This window comes from Pleurodeles waltl, chromosome 3_1, assembly GCF_031143425.1.
Source record: "Pleurodeles waltl isolate 20211129_DDA chromosome 3_1, aPleWal1.hap1.20221129, whole genome shotgun sequence".
In the NCBI taxonomy this organism is placed as follows: Eukaryota; Metazoa; Chordata; class Amphibia; order Caudata; family Salamandridae; genus Pleurodeles; species Pleurodeles waltl.
Window position 1 is genome coordinate 212,169,190 of NC_090440.1, and position 23,931 is coordinate 212,193,120.

Consider the following 23,931-nt stretch of genomic DNA (forward strand, 5'->3'; position numbering starts at 1 on the left):
CTACTTCAATCCGTCTTTGTATATTTATCTCACTTTTGCAAGTTCTTTTTTGACCCTCCTTTCTCCATTTGCCACTATTGTTCTTGCTCCTCCTCATGCTTTTCCCCATTTATGCTGTTTTCCTTCTTGCTCTGGATCCAAAGTTTGTTGAGGAGAAATAAGTGCTGGCCTCCAAAAATGAGTGCCATGGGGCTCCACCTGAAAACGCTGGCTCGAATTAAGCTCTGAAAATAAAGTTGTTGGTGGAACAGAGGACTTTTTTGGGCACAATGAAACGATCAACGATTTTTCAATGACTGTCTTTGTGCAAGAGCCTTTCTGGGTTCTTGGTTAATAGTTGTGGCTATGGGAAGAAAAGTGGCCACTATCTTAGAAATTAACTATCAACTTTTATTTAATGGGTACCCCAGTTTACTGGGATCCCCTTGAGTCTCCATATCAGAACATGCTGGTGACACTAAAAATATTTAAGTGCCTCTGCGTTTCAAAAGGCCAGTTACTTATAATTAGGGCTAACTTCAAAGTTCAAAATCTGATATCACATTAACAATATTCTTCAGCAGTGGTTTCCCACCTGTCAGTGACCTCTTTTTGGATGGGTGTGGAGCCTCACAAGGCAAATAAATTTGGAGCTAAAAAGCTCTAACTTGGGGACCTTATGAAATGAGAGTTTGACCCTCAATGCCTCACTCGGTAGGTATTGTAGGGAAACATGAATACCTCTGGATGCCATTACAGCCACAATGGTAGGGAGTCTTGGTCTCAGCTAAATGTATGTTTGGTGGCTGTTGAGCAACTAGGCACCCATGAAGGAATGTCATATTATTTTTGTCCATCTATTGTAATTTCACCATTCAGACTCCGTGCTCCAAAGCAGATCATCTGCACTTTGTATATTATCATTATGGTTCTTCCTGTGCCAATAGATCTGATCTCCACTTTTTTTACTCATTCATAAATATACTAGGTCCCAAGAACAAAGTGATCAGGTGATCCTGGAATGGTGTCAGGCTATTCTGGCTGGGACTGTTCTTTGTCTCCCAAGAAGCTATTTAGTTGGAAGGCAAGCATTTCTCCCCAGCAGATCACGTTTGCAGCTAGAGAATCCCAGATAGATGTAGTTCAATGCCCTGGAACAACAGAGGTTCTACATGCTAGTTCAATGTCAAAACATGTCACCTGTGTCGCACCAAGGAGCCAAGTAAATATTCACTTCATTGGAGGAGCTGGGCAGGGATGTGGCTTCCACCCGCTGCAGCAGGTGTCTAAAAGGGAGATGAATCGTTTGTGGAGGCAAAAAGCCTCATTGACTTTTTTGACGCTAGTATACAAGAACTGGTTTTGTTTCAAGCAAGATGTTGATTCCAGCTCTAAGCCAGACTCATTTAAGAGAGATTCTTCTGAAGGCATGGTGTGGGAAAAAAGCATAATGGCACCAGCCAAAAGAGCCAGACCTTGGGAATTGAGGAGGGGTACATGCCTGGTGATCCTCATGGAAGTGGCCATGCCATAACAAGAGTCCACATTCATAAGTGAGAGGTTGTCCTTCTGTATGGAACAATCGCACGCAGTTATCTCTTATAACAAGGATGTAAGGTAGGCACCAATGCAAATGCTTAGAAGGTTATTCTAGGGATGAACATGCTGACTTTTACTTGGAGAGAGTCAGTGTATCTCCTTCCAGGGGCGAAGGAACAGCCTGTACTCAATGGCAAGTTAAACAGTCACCAACCAGAAAGTCATCAATAATCCATCAGGAAGGTTGCTCTGTGAGGGTGAAGGAGTGCCGGTTTTCATGATCTGGAACAATGCAGCACACTAGGTAAAACAGGTCAACTTCTTAGGGGATTCAAATGTGTATGGGTGTACAGCTGTGACTGGGAGATAGGGCAATATAAGGCTACATAGGGAAAATGAAGAAGGCGGCACAGAGATATGAAGTTGCATCATAGAAAACAAGATAAAAAAGATAAAAGGGGCATGAGGTTACTGTTACAGTACGAGACATAGTGAAGCAAAGGGAGATAAAGAAATAGATAAAGACACAAAAGCAATGGGAGAGTGACAGAAAGACAAAAAATTGTACATACAGAATAATATAGAGACAGAAAAAACCATAGGGAACTATTTTACTGCAAAACAAAGTGACATGATTGAAGCATGGAAGAGAGAATAAGAACACATATGGATGTATAACCGACAAAGTGAAAAATGAAAAATAAAATTTATATATATAAAAATACACCCGAAAATGGGTAAGAGATAAAGGCAGAAATGAGCATTGATAAAATAATATCGGAGCATAAAGAGAGGGAAACTGAATACATGGAAGAGATGTTACAATAGAAAAAACACAGAAGTTGTAAAGAAAGGGATGTGAGGGCTGATATAAAGGAACATGGACAGGCAAGAAACAGAAGGTGGAATCAGTGAATAGATGTGAAACAGGTAAACAGGAAGAGACGGACAGAAGATGCTAAAAGTGAAAGAGGGACAGAAGTGGTACAAATTAAGAGAATATTGGGAAAGAAAAGAATGATTCGAGGGAAGCGACGGGATCAAAATGACATCACGGTAACAAAGAGATACAGCTAAATTGCCTGATTAATTAAAAAATATTTCCAGCAAAGGTAGTTATTCATAACATACAGTCCCATGTGATTTTTGTTGGTTATTTGCATAGCCCTAAGGACAATTCAATGTTCTCAGTAAGAGAGTGTGTTAGGTTCTCCTTACTAGGGTTGCTACTACATTTTGCACACCAGCTTGTACCCTGTCTCGATGGTACCTTGTCTGCGCTGCCCATCAGGTGGTAAGTAGCTTCAGCATCCTGGTGAACTGAGATCTATCTTTAGCTTCACAACTTTCTGGGAATATATAAGCCTGTGTTAGATCTGTCAGTCTTAGGGTTGTCTTCCCCCTAACTTTGTGCCTGTTTGCCTCATATTTTTGCTGTGTTTTTTGTTGGCCTTGGGACCCAGAGCACTTTATTTACCACTGCTGACCAGTGCTGAAGTGCATGTGCTTCTCCCCTAAACATGGTAACATTGGTGTATACACAATTGGTATATTTAATGCACGTGTACCTCCCTTGTAAAGTGGTAAACCATATACCCAGTGCCTGCAAATTAAATACTACTAGTGGGCCTGCAGCACTGATTGTGCCACCTACACAAGTAGCCTTCCAAACCTGTCTCAAGTCAGGGCCTGAGTGTGCAGTTTACTACCACTTTGACTTGGCATTTGACACTACTTTCAAAACCTAAACTTCCCTTTTATTACACATGTCACTACTAAGGTAGGCCCTAGATAGCCCTAAGGGCAGGGTGCTGTGTAAGTAAAAATTAGTACATGTACTTTTAAGTTTTACATTTCCTGGTAGTGACAAACAGCCAAAGTAATGTTTCACTACTGTGAGGCCTACTCCTCTCAAACGCTAGCATTGGAAATTCCTTCATACACTTTAAAGCTGTAATTCCTGATTAGAAAGAAGTAGCTGCATAGTGTTTCATATCTTTGGAATGGTAATGATAAATCATCTTTACTGGTAAAGTTGGATTTAACATTACTATTTTAGAAATGCATCTTTAGAAAGTAGTCATTTATCAATTCTCACTGCTCGATGTGCTTTGCAGCATCCCTCCAATTCAGGTCTGGGGTTGGTAACAGCTATAGTTTGTGCATTCCCTCTAAGCAGCCACAAACACAAAAAGAGGGGGGTATGACAGCGAACTTGTCTGCATTCTGATAGCTCTTCCCAGGCAGGGAGGGGGAGCTGACACTTACACCTGAATAGGAAGCGTATGTCCCCACCCAAAGGGATGATATCCCCCAATTGATAATCTGGCACCAGGATTAGGAAGAAAGGACACCTCTGCACTTCAAAGACCCTTCATTAAATTCACCCCCCATTTCAAAGGCACATATGGGTATAAGAACTGGGCCTCTGACCCTAATAAATCAGTACCTTACTGGACCTGTGAAGAACTGTCAGAAGTAAGGACTGCTGTGCTGCAAGGATTGCCACTCTGATGGGCTGCTGCCCGGAAGGGCCCCTTTCTACCTTGCTGAGCTGCCCCGCTACCTGCTGATCTCTTCCCTGCTGAGGACAAGGACTAGACCCATCTCACTTGAACTCAGAGTGACTCAGAGGCTTGCTGGCTTGCTCCCTGTTATTCTGCAGTCTCAGGGACATCAAAGACTGCCTGTAACCTGCAATCAGCACTTGAGCTCTGTCTCCTTTGAGTCTTACTCTGCCAAGTGGAGCCAATCCAGTCCTGGGCCCTTGAAAGTGAGTATCTGTGCTGCAACACCCGAAAACCAACGCATCGCCACTGTTGAGCCAATGGGAACTGCTGCATCCCTCTTCAATGCTGACACCACCGCTGCTGCTGAGAATGAGCACTTCGCATCACCGACAGAGATTCAGGATCATTGCATCACCACCAGCCACAGCCCATCACCTTCACATCGTTGGCTGAACGGCTCGATGATGGTGCATCACCTTTATCACAAATGGTTCGAAGCCGCACCTCCTGGACATCACATCACCAACTGTGTGGCCCCACAATGACACATGCCCTTCCTGCAGGGATTCGAACCAACGCATCACCTTCACATCGCTCCTCGACATTGATGCTATTCAAGGTATTTCTCAGTGGGCCCTGCGTGGGTCCAGTAGCCGGCCTGCCCTCCATTGCAGTCAGCCTGAACTAAGCGCTATTGACTTCTAAGCACTACTTTTTAATTTATTCTTCTAAAATTCATAACTCCATTTCTATTTATTGGATTTTGTCATTTTGGTCTTGTTTTACTCGTGAAAATATAATCTATGTTTCTAGCCCTGTGTGGAGTATTTTTGTGGTGTTTTCATTGTGTTACTGTGTGAGTTTGTTGCAAAAATACCTTACACATTGTCTCTTTAGATAAGCCTGACTGCTCTGTGCCAAGCTACCAGAGAGTGAGCACAGGTTACCTCTAAGTGTGTATCTAGTTTACCCTGACTAGATTGGTGGCTCCTTCTGGTACATAGTGCATACTCAGACAACCAGAAACCCCAGTTCTAACATTAATGATCAGAGGTGAGGCTAGGACGTGTGATGGTGCAATACCACCTAATAATTCAGCGTTCACTACAACTCTACACCAAGACCATTTTGATTTTTTTTTCAATTCCCCTGATTGGCTTCTTGATTTGTTTGCTAAATTATGTCTCACTCTGGAGAAGCAGCACCGGCACATGCAGAAATTGAGTTTTAGCTGGCCAGGTTAGAGGTCTACACTGTGCCTCAGCTGAAAGATTTCTGCAAAGAGTTTTGAATTGCTACAAAAGGCTTCATCAGGAAGGTGGAGGTGCAGAAAGCCTTGAGAGCCTGGGCAGAGATCCAGGTTGCAGGGGATGACATCTCACAGGAGGAGCAAGACATTACTGAGGAGGAGGCTAGCCTGATTCTGGAGTATGATATGGCTCTAGAACTACTCCTGGAGAGGGCCAGCAGCTTGCCAGGAGCAGGAGTGGTTCCCATACCAGGGAGCAGTGTCTCTTCCAGGAACCTGTTCCTGGAGGAGCTGGTAGACAGGAAGGAGGAAAAGAAACTCAAGCTGGAGCTACCTAAATTGGAGCAGGCTTTAAAAAAAAGGAGGCTGGCCATGGAGGAGAGGAGACTTACCCATGAGCTCAACCTCAAAGAGCTGGACCATAGGAGCTTTATGAGTGGAATTCAGCAACAGCAATGGTGGCAGCAAACCTGCAGTGTCCACTGGTGAGTCCAGAGTCCGGATACCCAAGGATTTGGTGAGAAAACTTTGACTGCTATTACGCATTATGAACTTCTTACAGAAGGTAATGGTGGGAAATGCCAACACCCATCTGGATTTTGCAATACTATTTATCTTGGGCTTACAGCTGAGGCCATAGCTGGATTGCAATATATTCTGAATGCAGCAGCAATAGCGGTCAGAAAAAAATGCACTCAACTCTAATCCAATCCAAGCCCAGGGATCTGCTTCCGCTACCAGCATTCTATATCGGAGATGGGCAAATGTTACATTATGCCCATTGAGGTGGATTAGGGAGCTCACACTTCACTTAGAAGTATGGGGCCAGATTTCTCAAGGCTTTGGGCTGGTGTAGTGACACAAAAAGTGAAGCAAGCGCCACAAAGTTAGGATTTGGGATTTACTTTTCAATGCAGATCTTGATTTGTGCTAGAAAGCAGCCATATAATCACATAAAGTAGTGCAAAGCACAGCAAAGTGGACGTCCCATGGGTGGTACATGGGCATGCTCATTAAACCATCCATGGAATTTGTCTCAAAGCCCTATCTACTAAACAAAAGGTAGACAGGGGTTTCAGACAAAAATGTACACTTTACCAAGGCAAACGTAGCATATGAGAAACTTTTTTTTCTCACAACTTTTCTAACTTTGCAGATGTGCTTTACTGTACAGCATACTCGCAAAGTTAGAACAGCTTTAAACTGTGCGTACATTATAGGATTTTTTAAGGGAATGTTTCCCTGCCACTACAAAACCTATGCTAGGCCTTATTCACACACCCTTATATTAAGGTGCAATTTTGTCTTAAGTATGCCAGGGAGAGTGAGATACACAACAATATCTCAGTAGACATGATCTGTCCTGCTTTATCCCTTTTATGCCACACAGTGCAGCAACTTTGGTTGCTTCACTGTGTTGTTTGACATTTTACTATATTTGCCCTTCTATGATTCATAAACGGGGGTTGCTGCCATAGAGGCTACCTCTCCGCTGAGCCCATTATGAGTTTCCTGCTAGGTCAGCGAGCGGAAACTGCCAGCCTAGTGGGAAACAGCCTACAGCATTGTCTCCGGCTTGTAATCGAGCCGGCGGCTAAGTTGTAGGATGCAGGGTATACCATCCTGGGTCTGGTTATGTGCCATCTTGACGCAAAACCAGGTTTACTGACCTTGGTAAATCTGGGATTGCATAAAGTCCATGTGTGGATGCAAGAGAACGTCTGTGCTCCACCCATGGAACACCTCCCTGATTCAAAGTAACGCAAGGTGGCATGATGCATTGCATTGCGTTACTTTGTATTTACTAAACAACACAAAGCCACGCAAAGTGGGTTTGCATGGTGTAGTAAATCCCACAGAAGGCTTATGTCAATCAAGGACAACGCAAGTCCTTAGTAAATCTGAGCCTTAGTCTTTTGGGGGTGTATGTGTCATTTTTGGCAGTGGGATGACTGATGGTGGGCTATGTTAAAGTCTGTATGTGTCTGTAAGTAGCTGTGAGGTGGTCTGATTAGGAGTGACTCTGAAGATGCTTATGTGATGTTCAGGTTGGTGACATTGTAATGGTCTGTTATGGACTATGTGAAGGCTACTTAATGATGTTCATGTGACAGTCTGAGGCAGCTACATGAGAGTGTCTTGGGCTGTGTGAGGCTCTATGGCTTCCTGAAGATCTGTTGACGATTGTGTGGAATTGCAACATGTTGTTATGTCAAATACTTAGTATGCGCACACATTGGGTATTTAATTATTTTATAACATTTATTTATTAACAATATTTTTCTATAGAACCATTTCCCAGCAGCTATTATGTGCTTTACACAGAACTAAAATATATCCAGAATCTTAAATAGAACTAAAATGTGTTTTGTCACACTATGCTACGTTACGCTATGAAATATATGCTAAGCAATATTTTAAAGGCATAGTTACACCTAAAAGCATCTGAGCGGTGGGGCGCACAAAGGGTACATTACTGTGTTTTATGGCTCTCCAAATAGGCATGTGGGTGTAAAATTCGCTTAACGAAATCAAGCAACTTATGGTACTGTAGAGCAGCCAAAAACGAAAGGCCTACCTCCCACTCTGGGACATACAACTGTTACCGGGTGCAGGAATAGGCAGTGATGAACATGAGAGGCAGATGGAATAAACAAAGAGCAGTCCAGCAAACACAGGGAGAGCAAAATGGGAAGACAACAGGTAGATAAAAAAGAGAAAGTAAGTGAAAGAGACATTTGGTAGGTGATGTGGGTGAATAGTGAAAGGTAAAATGATAGAGAAAATGCAACAGAGAGCGGAGTCAGCTGTGGTTCCTCTATTAAGGCGGAGGAGTGTCACCCCCTGCAAACATGAAAAATAAAATGGTAATAAAATGGTTTTATTACCATTTTATTTTTCAGTACTGCCAGCCTGAGCCAAGTATCAATGAGGGGTGGAGACATTGCTGCTGGCTGGTCGCAGGGAGTCATGGTGGCTACTCCAGTTTAAAGTGCACATGTCAATGTGGCCAGCTGTCTTTCACTTAAACCTCTCCATCCTGAGCTGTCTTAGACTGCTGGGTGGAGAGCAAACACAGGCCGCTAGGGCCAGTAGGATCGCTGAACCAGCCTGCTCCAACCAATGCTGATGCTTCTGTCCTGCTGGGTAATACTATCAGCAGCATGAGAGCAGAGCCTGGATTGGTCAGGGGAGTTGGCTCAGAGGCCACTTGCTGCCTTTGGACCACAGGACTGGAGAGAAGTATGTAAGTATGCTATTTCTTTTTTAATTAAAACTGTTTTTTACTCTCTTGCAGGTAGTGTGAGAAACTCGCACTGCCTTCAGCCTTAACTCCAGAGCTCTCATTCATGTCACGCTATAACCTCTGTTTATAACTGACCATGACTGCGAGCTTTGGCGTTGCGTCTAAGGGCAATACAGGTTTAGCACAGTGCCTGTAAGTGGAACAAATTATTTGCCCCACCACTTTCAAATATAATTAGCCACCACTTAGTGCAAACGGAGGGCAAATAATGAGCCAAGAAGGATAGGGCTGGCAGACAGAGATAAGACATAAATGGAAATAGTGGGAAAAACAAAGGGCCAGGTTTACAAGGGACTGGCGCAGTACGGCACTGGGCCCAAAATTGGCAGCGCTGCGCTGTGTCAGTTCTGAAATGCAGGGATGCACTGTATTTACAAAAATATAGCACACCATTGTGGTTCCCCTAGCGCTGACGCTAAATTTAGCTGCCAATGCAGGCATCCTTGCACCAAAGTGCAAGGGTGTCTGCATTGAGGGGAATGATTGTTTTTGTGCAGGAAGGTGTCCCTTCCTGCACATAAACAATCTACAATGGCGATTTCACACTTCTATGTGTGCTGCAGAATGCATAGAAGTGGCAAATCATTATTATTGAATAATCGTTTATGTGTAGGAAGGGACACCTTGCTGTGCATAAACAATCATTCATGGTGTTTTGCTCTTTCTATGTGTGCTGCAGAATGCAGCACACATGGAAAAAGCTCAAATGAGGAGAAATAAAAATATTTCTTCTCGTTGTGCCATGGCAATGCCACCCGTGGGGTGGCATTAGTTTTTGATGCAGCCACAGATTTACGAATTCTTGTAAATCTAGGGCAGCGTCAAAAGCAATGTGTGTTGCGGTGGAACACCCACAGCAACACCCATTACACACTCCTCTGCCGCAGAAACTGCGTCGGAGGGGCCCATATTTACAAAGCGGCGTTAAGCCACAAAGTGGCTTAGCACCGCCTTGTAAATATGGTGCAGTGCACAGCATCACCGGAGTGTCACAAAAAGTGGCGCTCCGGTGGCACTAGTGGCTTGTAAATATGCAGCAAAGAGTATGTGAGACAGAGGGTGAGAGTTGTACAGAAACCACCATAGACAGGAGAAATAGAGGTGCAGATGTGAAAACACGAGGGGCATATTTATACTCCGTTTGCGCCGAATTTGCGTCGTTTTTTTCGACACAAATTCGACGCAAAACTAACTCCATATTTATACTTTGGCGTTAGACGCGTCTAGCGCCAAAGTTCATGGAGTTAGCGTCATTTTTTTGCGTGAACACCTTCCTTGCGTTAATGATATGCAAGGTAGGCGTTCCCGTCTTAAAAAATTACTGCAATGCATATGCGTCGTATTTATACTCCCGGGCAAAAATGACGCCCGGGAGTGGGCGGGACTAAAAAACCCGCATTTGCGCCGGATTTTAGCGCCTGGGTCAGGGCAGGCATTAAGGGACCTGTGGGCTCAGAATGAGCCCAGAGGTGCCCTCCCAAGCCCCCAGGGACACCCCCTGCCACCCTTGCCCACCCCAGGAGGACACCCAAGGATGGAGGGACATTAAGGTAAGTCCAGGTAAGTATTATTTTTTTTTTTTTTGTGGCATAGGGGGGCCTGATTTGTGCCCCCCTACATGCCACTATGCCCAATGACCATGCCCAGGGGACAGAAGTCCCCTGGGCATGGCCATTGGGCAAGGGGGCATGACTCCTGTCTTTGCTAAGATAGGAGTCATTTCAATGGGGGATGGGCGTCGTAAAAAAATAGCGCAAATCGGGTTGTGGCGATTTTTTTGCCTCAGCCTGACTTGCACCATTTCTGGACGCCCATACGCCATTTTCCCCCTACGCCGGCGCTGCCTGGTGTACGTCGTTTTTTTTAACACACACCAGACAGCGCCGGCGGCTAACGCCGGCTAACGTCATTCAATAAATACGGCGCCCGCATGGTGCTTCGGAATGGCGTTAGCCGGCGCTAATTTTTTTGACGCAAAACTGCGTTGGTGCAGTTTTGCGTCAAAAAGTATAAATATGGGCCGAGGGGGCATATTTATACTCCGTTTGCGCCGAATTTGCGTTGTTTTTTTCGACGCAAATTCGACGCAAAACTAACTCCATATTTATACTTTGGCGTTAGACACGTCTAGCGCCAAAGTTCCTGGAATTAGCGTCATTTTTTTGCGTGAACACCTTCCTTGCGTTAATGATATGCAAGGTAGGCGTTCCCGTCTTAAAAAATAACTGCGATGCATATGCGTCGTATTTATACTCCCGGGCAAAAATGACGCCCGGGAGTGGGCGGGTCTAAAAAACCCGCATTTGCGCCGGATTTTAGCGTGTGGGTCAGGGCAGGCGTTAAGGGACCTGTGGGCTCAGAATGAGCCCAGAGGTGCCCTCCCCTGCCCCCAGGGACACCCCCTGCCACCCTTGCCCACCCCAGGAGGACACCCAAGGATGGAGGGACCCACCCCAGGGACATTAAGGTAAATCCAGGTAAGTATTTTTTTTTATTTGTTTTGTGGCATAGGGGGGCCTGATTTGTGCCCCCCTACATGCCACCATGCCCAATGACCATGCCCAGGGGACAGAAGTCCCCTGGGCATGGCCATTGGGCAAGGGGGCATGACTCCTGTCTTTGCTAAGACAGGAGTCATTTCAATGGGGGATGGGCGTAGTTAAAAAATGGCGCAAATCGGGTTAAGACGTTTTTTTTGCCTCAGCCTGACTTGCCCCATTTTTAGACGCCCAAACGCCATTTTTCCCTACGCCGGCGCTGCCTGGTGTACGTGGTTTTTTTTCACGCACACCAGGCAGCGCCGGTCGGCTAACGCCGGCTAACGCCATTCAATAAATACGGCGCCCGCATGGCGCTTCAGAATGGCGTTAGCCGGCGCTAATTTTTTTGGCGCAAAACTGCGTTAGCGCAGTTTTGCGTCAAAAAGTATAAATATGGCCCGAGAGATCTTAAGAGCAGAGAATGAGATGGGGCGGCATGGGTGCCTAAGTAAGGTGAGAGGGCATAAGAGAGAGGGGAGAAGAAGAGAGAGAGAGATGAGGAGACAAGGGAGATGGGTTTAGTGGGAGAGAACGAGAGAAGGAAAGAGAAATGGGTGCCGTTGGTATATGAGAAAGGTGAGAGAGCATGAGGAGACAAGAGAGACGGGTAAAGAAAGAGAGCAGGAGAGAGGATGGGAGAGGAGACGGATGGATGGGTAAGGTGAGACAGCAAGAGAGAGGGGAAGTGAGATGGCCAACATCAGAATATGAGTAAGGTGAGAGAGCATGATCGAGAGGGGGAGAGGTAACAAGACAAGGGAATGGGTAAGGTGAGAGAGAAAGAGAGAGGGAAAGAGAGATGGGTGACATGGGAATATGATTAAGGAGAGAAAGAGTGAAAGAGAGAGATGAGGAAACAAGGCGGTGAGTAAGGTGTGAGAGGAAGAGAGAGAGCGAGAGAAAGATGGTTGACATGAGTGGATGGGTAAGGTTAGAGAGGAAGAAAGGGGGCGAGAGATGAGGAGACAAGAGGGGTAACTAAGGTGAGAGAGAAAGAGAGAAGGGAAGACAGATGAGGAGACGGGTGGCGGGGTAAGGTGAGAGAGAGAGAGATGATGATGAGATGGGTGGATGGGTAAAATGAAAGAAAGGGAGAAAGAGATGAGGAGACACGGGTGGATGGGTAAGGAGAGAGGGATGAGGACATGGGTGGACGACAATGAAAGGGAGAGAAATTTGGAAATAGAGAGAAATCTAACATGGGGCAGGTGGATCTTTGTGGGAAGGTAGGTTAGGGAATGAGAAGAGGGGGAGACGCGCACTGAGAAAGAGCGAACGAGTAAGCTGGCTAGAGAAAGGGAGACAGGATATACTGAGAGTTAGAAATACAGATCTGCTGGAATATAATGTCAGAGAGAAGAGATGGAACGGGCGCGGCACGTGAGAGTAAAAGACGCAGAGGCACTCCGCTTCTCCCAAATAATGGACGGCGGCGGGATCTGAATGCACAGCTGAGTTTGTTCTCTTTTGGGGTTTTAAGAGACACACATAGACGAAGATGAAGAAGTTGAGCACCTGCTTTTTGGGAAAGAATCTGATTAAACTCACCGGAGCCTTGTCATCCTACCGGCGCTGTTCTCCGAGAGACATTCTGGGCACTCAGAACACGATAAACAGCCCAGACCGACTAGACACGACAGTCACGTATCGCTCATAACACACGCAGACGCTCACGCACAGAGACACGCGCACACATAACCCAAAGTCACAGAGAGAAGAAAATAATTAAATACATACATATATACACATTTACATACATATAGAACGACCCGCAGGCGCACAAACGCCCATCACCTACAGATACTCACAGTGCAGTAGAAACACATTCACACGCAGAGAAGACAAGAATTACCCCCTTCTCAGTACACCAACTCCCCCCCGCGCACCTGTGAATACTTTCGAGGCTTGGCAGACCTTGTCCGGTTATCCCTGGGCACAGGACCAGCCGAGCAGGTGAAGGCAGTTTGTTCACCCGCGCGGGATGCAAAGCTCGTCCCTTTACTGCCCCCTATCTGTCGCCAGTTCCACCTCGTGCTGCCTTGAAGGTGGTTGTGTTTATGCTTATTTAGAGTCACCGGTTTCCGTTTCACACAGCTCTACGGCAATGCCCCCCTCTCCGGGCGGGGAGAAAGAATCTTTATTATCTACTGCATTAATAAAAAAAGAAAGTCAAATTGAACGATTTTTTTTTTTTTTTTTTTCAAAAGCCCTTAGATTCCGCCTGTGTGGACCACTTGTTTGTGGCTGAAGGATGAATTACACGGACGGCACCCCACTAACCTTAATTCATTCTTAATGATCGAACACTGGGGCTTAGACACGAACTGGCGAATATTGAAAGTGACGTCCTCTTCAAATTGCTTTTATCATTCTCTTCCGTTAGATGCGGTGCTTTTTCAGAGCAGGTCAAAAAATGCGCTGAGGTAGTGGGTCACAATATGCATATTTCTCCCTCCATCACCGCTATTCCGAAATGCATGATGTTCACATTTAAAGTGAAGTATTTAAAAAAATGCCATGTTTCTTAAAATTGAAACGATCTGGAATACGTCTATTTTCTTTTTTAATCAGTAATAAAAGTGTATGGAGTTTAAAATAAATTGAGTATACCACCAAAAATGTTTTTATTTATCCTCGGGCAACCGTTTATAATTATTCAAAATAATCCCCCGACCCCATTTTTAATCACAATTTTATTTTTAATGTTGAAGTTACACGTACAACACAACAGAATCATTTATAAAAACGAGTGATTAATGTTCTTTCACGATATCTACAATATGTTGGGTGTTTTTTATTTCGCGACCAGCTGACTCCCCGCTTTTCGTCAAGGTATTTATTTTCCGTGTGCTTTTTAAATATATAGAAATACTTCCTTTTTGTGCTAAGAGAAGAAACTAGGGCAAAACGCGCCTTGCTTTATTAAGGACGGAACACTCGGCTTTCTCAAAGGTTCCAACGTTATTTTTTAAGATCACAGATTTACTTCTCTACGCTACATTACGTCGTCTACATATGTAATATACTAGCACAGGATACGACATTTAACAGATAATCTGTCAACGTAAAATGTCCTGCTTTCTGGCAACTTCTTCCCCCCAACCCCTCGACCCACGGCATGCCATCGTCCAAATTATACCTATCTTTTTTGGCAGGGTTGTGAATTTTAAATCCCGGACATCAAGTATGCGTGCCGGAATAAAAGGCGAGCACCTTTTATTTAGACCTCAACCTGCTTGAATTTCGCGGTATGTGTAGCCAGCCCATGGCTATTTGTCAGATTCGTTCACGAGAAAAATCGCGGGCAATATTATATTCGTGCCACTTTTTGACGAACAAAGATGGTTTAGGAGACTTTTCATATGTGTGATATTTTTATTAAGGATCTAGGTATGAGCTGCCGGGAACATAAAGTTCGCCCCGTTGGAGTTCGGCCTGCTGAGTAACTTCTGCGCAGCTGAACCCCGCGGTTTCCACATACCACATATTTCGGGCATTTCTTTGAGATAAAAAGGCGCCAAAACTCTGTAGCCGGGCACTAACAATTCACAGAACCTCGGCTGCTGTCCAAACTGAAAACATAAAATGACGACTGATCAATTAATTATGAATTATACACAAAAATCGTAAACAGTGGACAGAATTATTTTCAAAATATGCAGATTTTTCAGGTGTATTTATATATAATGCTTTAATTTTGTAGTTTTTTTTAGGGTGCTACTTCAGTCTAGAAGAAGTCAGACTAGCAGGAGAGGCGGTGAAAAAACGCACGTGCAGAACAGACCCGAGGCGGGGCACAGGCCACTGCAGCCACTGCGGCGTTTGGGTGGGGTGGAGATAACCCCTTCAGGGCGCCCAAGCTTCTCAAAGGGACCCCACTCCGACAAGGCCATGGAATATTTGTGAGATATGGGAGACTCTGAGACCAATCCCCACATTCTGCAGGGTGTGCGTGTGTTGTCATTTTTATGTTACGCTACTGGAAGAGAAGATAGGCCAACAAGCCAGCCCCCCCTCACACAAGACGAACCTTCCTCTGCATGCGGCCCTTGCCAGTATCGGAAGCGTACAAGTCACCCCTTGCGTGAGAAGACGGAGGGCGCTGTCCAGCACCGGGAGCTCCTGAAATAAATCCAAGGGAATATAGTGGCCAATGGACGCTCTAATCTGGCCATGGGGCTGTTTCTAGGAATCCCATGAACAGCTGAGAGGAAGGACAGTGGACTACACGATCTCAGAAGGAAAACACGAAAGTCAGCTAATTAAACAAAATTATTACATGAAACCATTTCAATAGACACCAATAAAATGTCCATGAGTAAAACTGGAACAAACTGGATATTTTTTCCATAGCTGACCTGCAGACGTTAAAAAAAGAAAATCCCATTGCAACCATTTGGTATTGGTCAACTGAAATTCCCACCAGGGGATGTTAACGATACCCATGTAAAGCGTTACAAAACAAATCATCCATGCTTTTCTGAGCTTTGACAATATCTGATACGGTCAATCAACTCAAGGCTATTTAACAGTTTTGATGGAGTAGAGCCTAACCTTTATCATCGCAGAATTTAATCTTCTTCTACATCAATTAAAGATTTGATGGAATTATGTAATTTCCACATTCATAGATCAGGTTGAGGTCAACATCAGTGACAAAACATGGAGATTGGGGGGACACATTCTCACTACAAATGAATGCCACATAATCTTGACCTCTCTCCAAATTTGGCCTGGTATGTGGTCAAGAGACAGTTGATTCAGAGCAAAAAGGGTTAAATCTGTGCAGTGAGTTACAACCACCATACACAAAAGAGTCTTTAGTCTGATGGGCTCCTTTGGGCTTCTGTTTCAACCGGGGACAGCATAGCCATATGTGGGGTGTTCATTTACAATGCTTCTGTTATTTTTTAAAGCATTAGCCATTTGACTGTCTTAGGTCAGCCAGCAGGTTGATTGTAATTGCCGTTGATCTCCTGTGAGATGGTGACTGCCTCGGCCCCCAGAGGCAGCCGATCGCTGTACTCAGAGCCCACCTCAAACTCCTCCTGGTTGGTCTTGGATTGGGATTCAGGGATAGACTCGGCTACCATGCTCCCCTCTTCTGCTCCCTCCCCTGTCCCTCCCTCTTCTTCTTCCACCTCCACCACCCCCTCTCCAGCCTCACTTGGATCATAGTTCTTTTCTGACTCAAGGTAAGAGGCTCTAGGGTCAAAGTCGGCGGCCATGTGCTTTTCCATCTGATCTTGGTTGTGGGTCTTCATGATGAGTTTATATGTCTTACCATGGTACTTTGAGAGCAAGTGACAGCAAGTGGCTCCAAGAAGGGGGATAGTGGCTAAACCTAGTAGAAAAATACTCACAACGATGATGATGATAAGGGAGGGGATTTCTTTCTTGGTGGTGAAGACCACCTGTACCTGGCAGTCCTCCCCCACGTAGGTCATGCAAACTGAATAGTTAGTACCTGGGATCAAGTCTTGGAACCAGTATGAATTCACACCTTCTTCAATCTTGGACCACTGGACCAGTGAGTGTCCTTGGCCGCTCTCTTTGCAAAGGTAGAGGATGCGTAGGTGGACCTTGTCTGCCTTGACTGAAAACGGAGTGAGCTGGACTTTGGCTTCTCGCTCTGAAACATCCAGGGCGATGACACCCAGGTCGAAGGTGTGTTGCTTCAGCTCAGCACTCTGGTTAAAAGCGTGGTTGGATATATACTGGGTGGAGTCACTGGGTCCACACTTCTTCTGAAAAGGTGGTAGTTTGAAGAGGGTTTCCCCACCATCCTTCTCAGCCCCCGATGTGTAGATGTTTTGTGTAGGACTGATCTCCTTGGTCTTCTCTTCAGGAATTGCCAAGTTTATGTAATCATTTTTGGAGGGCTTCACACCAGGTTTTTTATCACTAGGTAGGGTTTTACCAGGCAGGTGAGTTTCTTTTGGGTTTACGGGATACTTCTGAACACCAGCTACTGCCACATTTACTGAACTGTGGTTGCTGCCTAACTCATTGTTGGCCAAGCACGTGTAGGTCCCTTCCTCACGTTTGCTGAGGTGAGGGATGACCAATGTCCCATTCTTATAGGCCAGGAAACGATTCTTAGTTGACTTCCTAGTCTGGACAGGTATGTCATTCCTCTCATTCTCGAGGTTGGGCTCAATGACCATGGCTTCCTCTTTGGAGGCCTGGATTTTCCACTGGATAGTTGGCCGAGGGCTACCAGTAGCATTGCAATGTAGCAGCAGCATTAGGCCATCAAACAGCTCTGTTGTGTCCAAGTTGGGATGGTAGGTCAGCTGAACGGAGGGGGCTGCACACTGTAGGTTTGGCATTTTTCCTACAGAGATGCCCTTGAGGCTTGGTGGGCTTGCACAAACAATGGATTCCTTTTCTGGGATGGATATCAGGGCATTCTCTGTCCAGTTCTTTAGCCAAAGGAGATTACAGGTACAGTTGAAAGGATTATCGTGGATTTGGAGGTAAGACATGGAAACCAGGGCATCAAAGGTCCCCTCTGCTATGGTGGAAAAGCTATTGCTGTTGATTCGCAGGGAGCGGAGATCCTTCAGGTTCTGGAGAGCATCCCACGGCAAATGAGTCATACGGTTGTTATTCATCTTGAGAAGCTGCAGTGAGGTGAGGTTGGCCAGGTCTTCCCAAGGGAAGTCTACAATCTGATTGTTGCTGATATCCAAGTTCTTCAAGTGCACCAGAGTGGCCAGTGTACCCTTGGTGATGGAGCTGATCTCATTGTGGGCCAACCACAGGGATGTGACCTGAGTGACTTCAAGGAAGTAGTCCTTTTTTAGTGAGGTGATCTTGTTGGCAGTGAGGCTGAGAGTGGTCACGTTCGATGGGAAGCCTGTGGGAACCACCTGGAGTTTCTTGTAGGCACAATCTGCGAACTGTTGGTTGTATTTGTCAACACAAACGCAAGGCTCTGGGCAGCCATGGCTTCCACTCAGGAGTGCTGCTATGACAAAGAGAAGAAGCTGCCCCATCTTGTCACCTGCATGAAAGAGAAATTGGTCAACTTTTACTGATTTGGTCTTTAATTCTTTTTACACATTCTGGAAATCAGCAGAGAGGAAAACAATGTTTGGGATGAGGGGGTACAAGAATGACCGATTGACTGACAGCACTTGTATATCTCGCTCTACCGACCTGGGTCTCTTGGAACTGATGAAATGCGTTCACAGAATTTAAAATCCAAGCTCCATGGATTTCTTTGGGGAAGAGGAAGTCTTTAAATGTTTCTTGACTTCTCTGCATGGTGGCAGTTCCTGACTAATATTAGCAGGGATGCCAGTGCAATGTAAAACGGTAAGGTTTCTTAGGAAATAAAAGTAAATGCATTCACCAGATTCCGTCCTACTAATTTTTTTCGCTAGGAAATGGTTTTGTTTTACCTCAAGCAAGACAACCAACATTTTATTAACACAGTGCCTTCTCAGTCACTCAATAAAATAGTTTGTGTACCGCATACAATATTGCCCTTTGCAGACAGAAAACCAGCCCATTTGTGCAAAGGTCATGTCGTTAAAGTTGTGCCTATTTTAGTATGAATACCTAATTATGTTTCAGATCTGATTTTCACTTTTGTGTTTCTTCCCTTTATCCTCCAGATGGAGTACTCAAAGCATCTCTTTCCATTAAGAAAAAGCCTTGAAGAATGGTATTTTATATTACATGTGTACAATGTACGTGTCAGAGGAACTGTAAGATTCAAGATATTAGACTTTAAGAAGAGACGTGGAATGTTTGAGATCGTCTGTACCAAGTGCCCTCTTGAAAAAAACTGCTTTTTTGAGAACATGCTGTTTCTGGAATAATGAGACCATGTCCAAATAATGAATCAAAACATTTTCAGAAGCAGTCATTACATTTAGGTATTTTGGGAGTAGTAATACTGTTTGGGAAAAAGTTTCACCTCATTAGCACCAGTTTCTTACTGGAATATACCAATCAACAACCAAAAGATTGCAAGTTAGTCTTGTCAAAATATCTCCCACTGCACTGCAACATATATGGCACTTTTTTGGAAAGTCTGGGCACGAGTTTCATAGTTTCCTTAGCGGAAACAACATGAAATGTCCAAACAATTACGCAAACTTACCTGTTATTACGTGAAATGCTGAGCTAGTATTTCACAGTATTTGTTAGCATTAACTGCATCCTCATGTCCATTTTGGATGCATTTCACACTAAAAAAGTGCAAAATCACATGTTGCACAAACAAAAATTACTTGCATTTGGTTCATTCTAGTTGCCCCGTACTCTAGCAATATGATTTTTACCTGAACAAAATCTCAATTGCATGACATGGCATAAAGGTGTAACAATCACATAACAATTGTAAAGTGCAACGCAAGAAAATATGCAAGATTATGCCTAAGTACAATTTTTTTTTTTCATCCAGGTTTCGTCTTAGTCATTTTTGATCCCTTTGAAAGTTTTTGTTTGTTTGTTTTGTTTTGTTGCTTGAATTCTACAAACTATGCGGCAGAGTTTGGAAAATGTGACAAATGTAGCACATCTATAATAAAATGTCCTGCAGAACTCTGTGCCTGCACAATAACCTGTTTACAATGGCCGTCCCTATAATATGTCACAGAATATGTTGAAATTGCCTCATACTGAAGAGCCCATGCGTATTTCAGTACAAATCCAATTGATAATGAAAAAATAATGTGGACATGTATAACATTGTCCAAAACGCCATCTAGGGGGTCCGATGACTTGACCATGAACATGGATGTAAAGGTAGAGTAGTTTGTAAATTACATCCGAACCCTAACATGACATTGGCGTATCACAATGTATTTGTTAGGCATAATTATTATGTGCTTAGTTTGATCTACTTGGCATGAAAAAGATATTTTTCTTCCCAAACAGGATGATGCTTTAAGAATGATCTCATCGCTAGCAAAGTATGAATATATGTTGGTCATGAGGCAGATGAAGAATTTTCTTTAATCTTTAAGACATATATATTTGTCAGCTGTACAATACGTTTTGAAGCTACTCTCTGCAATGTGTAACTATCTCTGGAGAACTGGTTGCATGACAGATGCTTAGGGTTTGTTTCACTTTCATTAGGAGAACGGTGATTGCACCAGATCAGTGATTAGGAGAAGCTTGTGTTTTGATGTTTTAAATATCAAACCCATTGTACAAACACGTTGTCATGCTTAGAGATAAACTGAATGCTAAAAAGGAAATCACACAAACCTGTGGCCAGGATACCCACTGGCTGAAATCCTTCATTCTTTGGAATTATGTTATTCTATTGAATCGTGGAAGTGAATCCAGGTTATAACATCAGTAACACTAGCCAAATATCCAATGTTAAGAAATGTATCTCTTTAGGACAATATGATCTGATCTGGTGAATATTTCAACTCAATCATCTGTGGGATAACAATCTCCGGTGTTTGGCTAATAACATGTACATGCATAGAAACATATATAACATGCCTATCATTATCTTAGCATATATTTAGCACAGCAGTAGAACTTTCAGTGCATGTGTCAACATGGCTGACTTAGGGCTTTTGTTAGAAAGGAGATGGAAGTGGAAAAGAAGATTAAAAGATATAACCAATTAAGCAAGATGTGTTTACAGTGTGTGTGTGTGTGTGTGTTAATGGGGGGGTCACGGTCTCCTGTCTATGTTGAGTCTGTGGGCATGTGTGTAATTATGTGGGTGTTTCTGTGTGTCTTTGTGTTTCTTAGTCGGTGGTTAGGTCTATGCAAGTCTGTGTACTGCAGACTGGTATGTGAGGGGGAAAAGGTGGCATGACAAAGAAGGATGCAATTAAAATAAGCAGTGTGTGTGTGTGTACGTATGTGTGTGTGTGTGTGTGTGCGTCTGTGCGTATAATGAGAGATGCATCAAAAAAAGAGCTGGAAGAAAACAAGAGAGAAGAACAGTAAAGTGTGCAAGAAAAAGTTGAGCCCACGGTGGAAGAAAGTTGAGTATAAAGGATGGAGACAATGGGTACCGGAGCCAAAGGAGAATTAAGGAGGACAATTTAAACAAAGTGAAAATGAGAGAAAATAGGGGCAACGAGGCCAGCGGCGTGCAGGGCGAAAGAGTGAACAAACGCAGGGATGGAAGGAGGGAATGAGACAGGTGAAGGAACGAAGAGAGCGTGAGACTGACAGGGTGAGGCGGCGGAGCGCACAGCACGCGCCACTGCACTGACTTTTCTCTCTCCTGCTCTTCTTTCTCTTTCTGTTTTGCCACTTTCTCCTAAAAGCGTTTGCATTGTTCATTCCACAGCACTCCCTCCTTTTACTTTTTTTCACACCGCGGTCTTCAGTTGCGCCTTCTTTTCTGGTTTTGCGGCATATTTTTGATATTCTCTCTTTTTTTGTTACGAAATACATTTTTTATTTGATAGTTGTTCTTATCAGCTTTTTGTGTTTGCCCCCCCCTCTTTCTTTTGCTTTCATCTTTTGCGTGCTTAACATTATTTACCCCATCAAATTATATTTCTTATCCTCTATATTTTAGTCTACCTCGTGTTTTTAAGTGTTGTGATGCCTCACTATCCCTTTTCCTGTTTTTTTTCTAAGTTTCATGCACTTTAGCTGGTCTCTTTTGTCTTCATTTCCAAAGCCATGGGCTCGTGCACTTTCTTTCTTTTGTCTCTTTCGTTTCACCTCCTATTACGTTCACGCTTTCTTCATTTCCTACTTTTTCTCTCGCTTCCTCAAATTCATATTGCGGGAGGTAAGTGAAACTCCCCTGTATGAGCGTCTAACGCATCCTTAGAAACGGTATTACAGATAGCGGACAGGCGTTCTAATGCACACTGTGGACCTGTCCCTGTGAGAGGAGAGATATTATCAGAAGACCGGATCTTCTTTTCTTCCGGGAAAACCCACAAACCCTGTAAGTAATGTGCGACGTTCAACATGCAAAATTATGTGTCCAATACTGTGCTATGACACTGGGGTACAGACGTGAGAGTCTCTGCGCTTCGACTCTCTGGCCCTAATGTCTTATCATTAGAAAGGGTCTGATGTCGCATGGATAGCGATGTTCATATAGTAAATAATACAGGGAAAAATAACAGTCTGCCGATTGGCTATCAGTTTCTGGTTCTGTTTCTGAAAGTAATACAAAGTATTTTATTGCACGTGCAAAATAAATGGATGGGTGGATGGATGGACGAAGGGTGATTGGATGTATGGATGTATGTTGGATGATTGGATGGATGGATGTATCTATGGATGAATGAATGGGTAGATGGGTGGGTGAATAGATGGAGGATAGATGATTGGCTGTATGGATGAATGATGGATGCTTGAATGGATGGATGTATCTATAGATGAATGGATGGATGGACGGATGGATGGTTTGTTAGTGGGTTTGGTCAGGACTGGAGTACATACCACAGGTGGACAGAGACTGAGTGGTGGACGATGAATAATTAGGCAGTAAGTTACATAGACAATCCGGACAGCTACACCGACAGAAGCAGACCAGTAAACAGACAGACAGGGACTTATTGTTAGCGCGTGCTCCTCTCTGTGTCCTTGTGTATGCGCGTGTAAACAGTAGCAAGTAGGAAAGGGAGGCAAGTGTGAGAGTGAGCGCCCAAGAGCTCGGTGCAAACAGCCTCTCATCTGCATCAGACAGACGCATAGACAGGCTGATCGATAGTTAAACAAGACAAGCTGCATTCACTATTCTGCACCACGCTCACAAGCGCACGATCTGTTGTTTTGGGGGAAAACAATATTCGAAAGTTTGAGTGTGTCCTTAAAATACTCATCCCACAGTGTTTCCTGGGCCCTATCCTATGCAGAAGAGATGTTCCTCGCTCACCTTGTGCCCCGGTGTTATACCCCCACCGTGGCTCCCGCCCCGCTTCTTAGATCCATTCTGGGTCCCCGCTGGGTCGACGCACGTGTGGTGAACCCGCAGTGGGCAGTGCGGAGGATGCGCTGCCGGGGTGATCGGCTCCCTGTAGCTCCTTACCTTCTATTCACCTTCACTTCCGTCTCTCCGCAGTCTGGACGTGTCGCCCCGCCACAAGGGCGTGGACCCCCAGTTACGCTCACCCAGGGGGCTTGCGGGGGCCCTCTTATCTCCACTCCACCTGTGGCCTCACACCGTGGATTGGGAAGCACATGCCGGCGCCCCAGTCTCCAACCCCGGCCGCGGAGTCCTCATGCTGCCTGGATGCGGAGGGTCGTTTCCCCTCCTTCTGCTGCTGCGGTGCTAAGTTGTGCGCGCTCCTGCAGCCCGCGAGAGCGCGCAGCCCCTCCCAAGCCCCAGCACCCCTCCCTGCCTGTTGAGGAGTGTGCCAAAGCTGCAGGGACCCCATCACACGTGCCATGCAATATTTATTCATCGCATCAATGTGCCTCTGAAAGAGCGGCCGGCTTTCCAGCACCCCCTCACCCCCGAATCAATTTCCCTGTTGACTAATTGAATGCAAATAGCTGGAAAGCCAGCAACACGCGCTGGAATACATCAAGGTTTTTGTCTTTCAACCTTTTAAAAGCCAACAAAGGCGAGAACGCTGCAGAATGTGGATTCACGCACATTTCTCGCATGCCCTTCCTCCCTAGGCTACGGGGGCGCGCCTCTGCACCCCATTTACTTGGGGACATGGTCGTTCCATTTAGAATCGATATGTTTTTTACGGCCTTTGCGTTCTGGTTAGGGCAGGGCGTAGAAGGGCCTCGGACACTAGGGTGGTGTCTGTTATTCTTGGCAGGCTCGGGGTGTGTCTCTTTATTCCCTCTTGGATAAAAACGCAAACTGCTCAACAGTTGCTGTCCGGTCAT

The 23,931-nt window shown here is 44.8% G+C and overlaps 1 protein-coding gene across 1 annotated transcript; it reads right to left on the reverse strand.

Moving 5' to 3' along the window:
* Nucleotides 1-14,479: 14,479 nt before the first annotated feature.
* On the reverse strand, nt 14,480-23,613 carry LOC138283949 (immunoglobulin superfamily containing leucine-rich repeat protein 2-like). Its single transcript, XM_069222221.1, has 2 exons — nt 23,117-23,613; nt 14,480-18,133 (listed from the first exon to the last, which is right to left on the reverse strand). The coding sequence occupies exon 2, from the start codon at nt 18,123-18,125 to the stop codon at nt 16,065-16,067; it is 2,061 nt and encodes a 686-aa protein (XP_069078322.1). The 5' UTR covers nt 18,126-18,133; nt 23,117-23,613; the 3' UTR covers nt 14,480-16,064.
* Nucleotides 23,614-23,931: the final 318 nt, after the last annotated feature.

Coding starts and splice junctions, on each gene's coding strand:
- LOC138283949 (XM_069222221.1), bottom strand. CDS start 18,125: ATGGGGCAGCTTCTTCTCTTTGTCATAGCAGCACTCCTGAGTGGAAGC.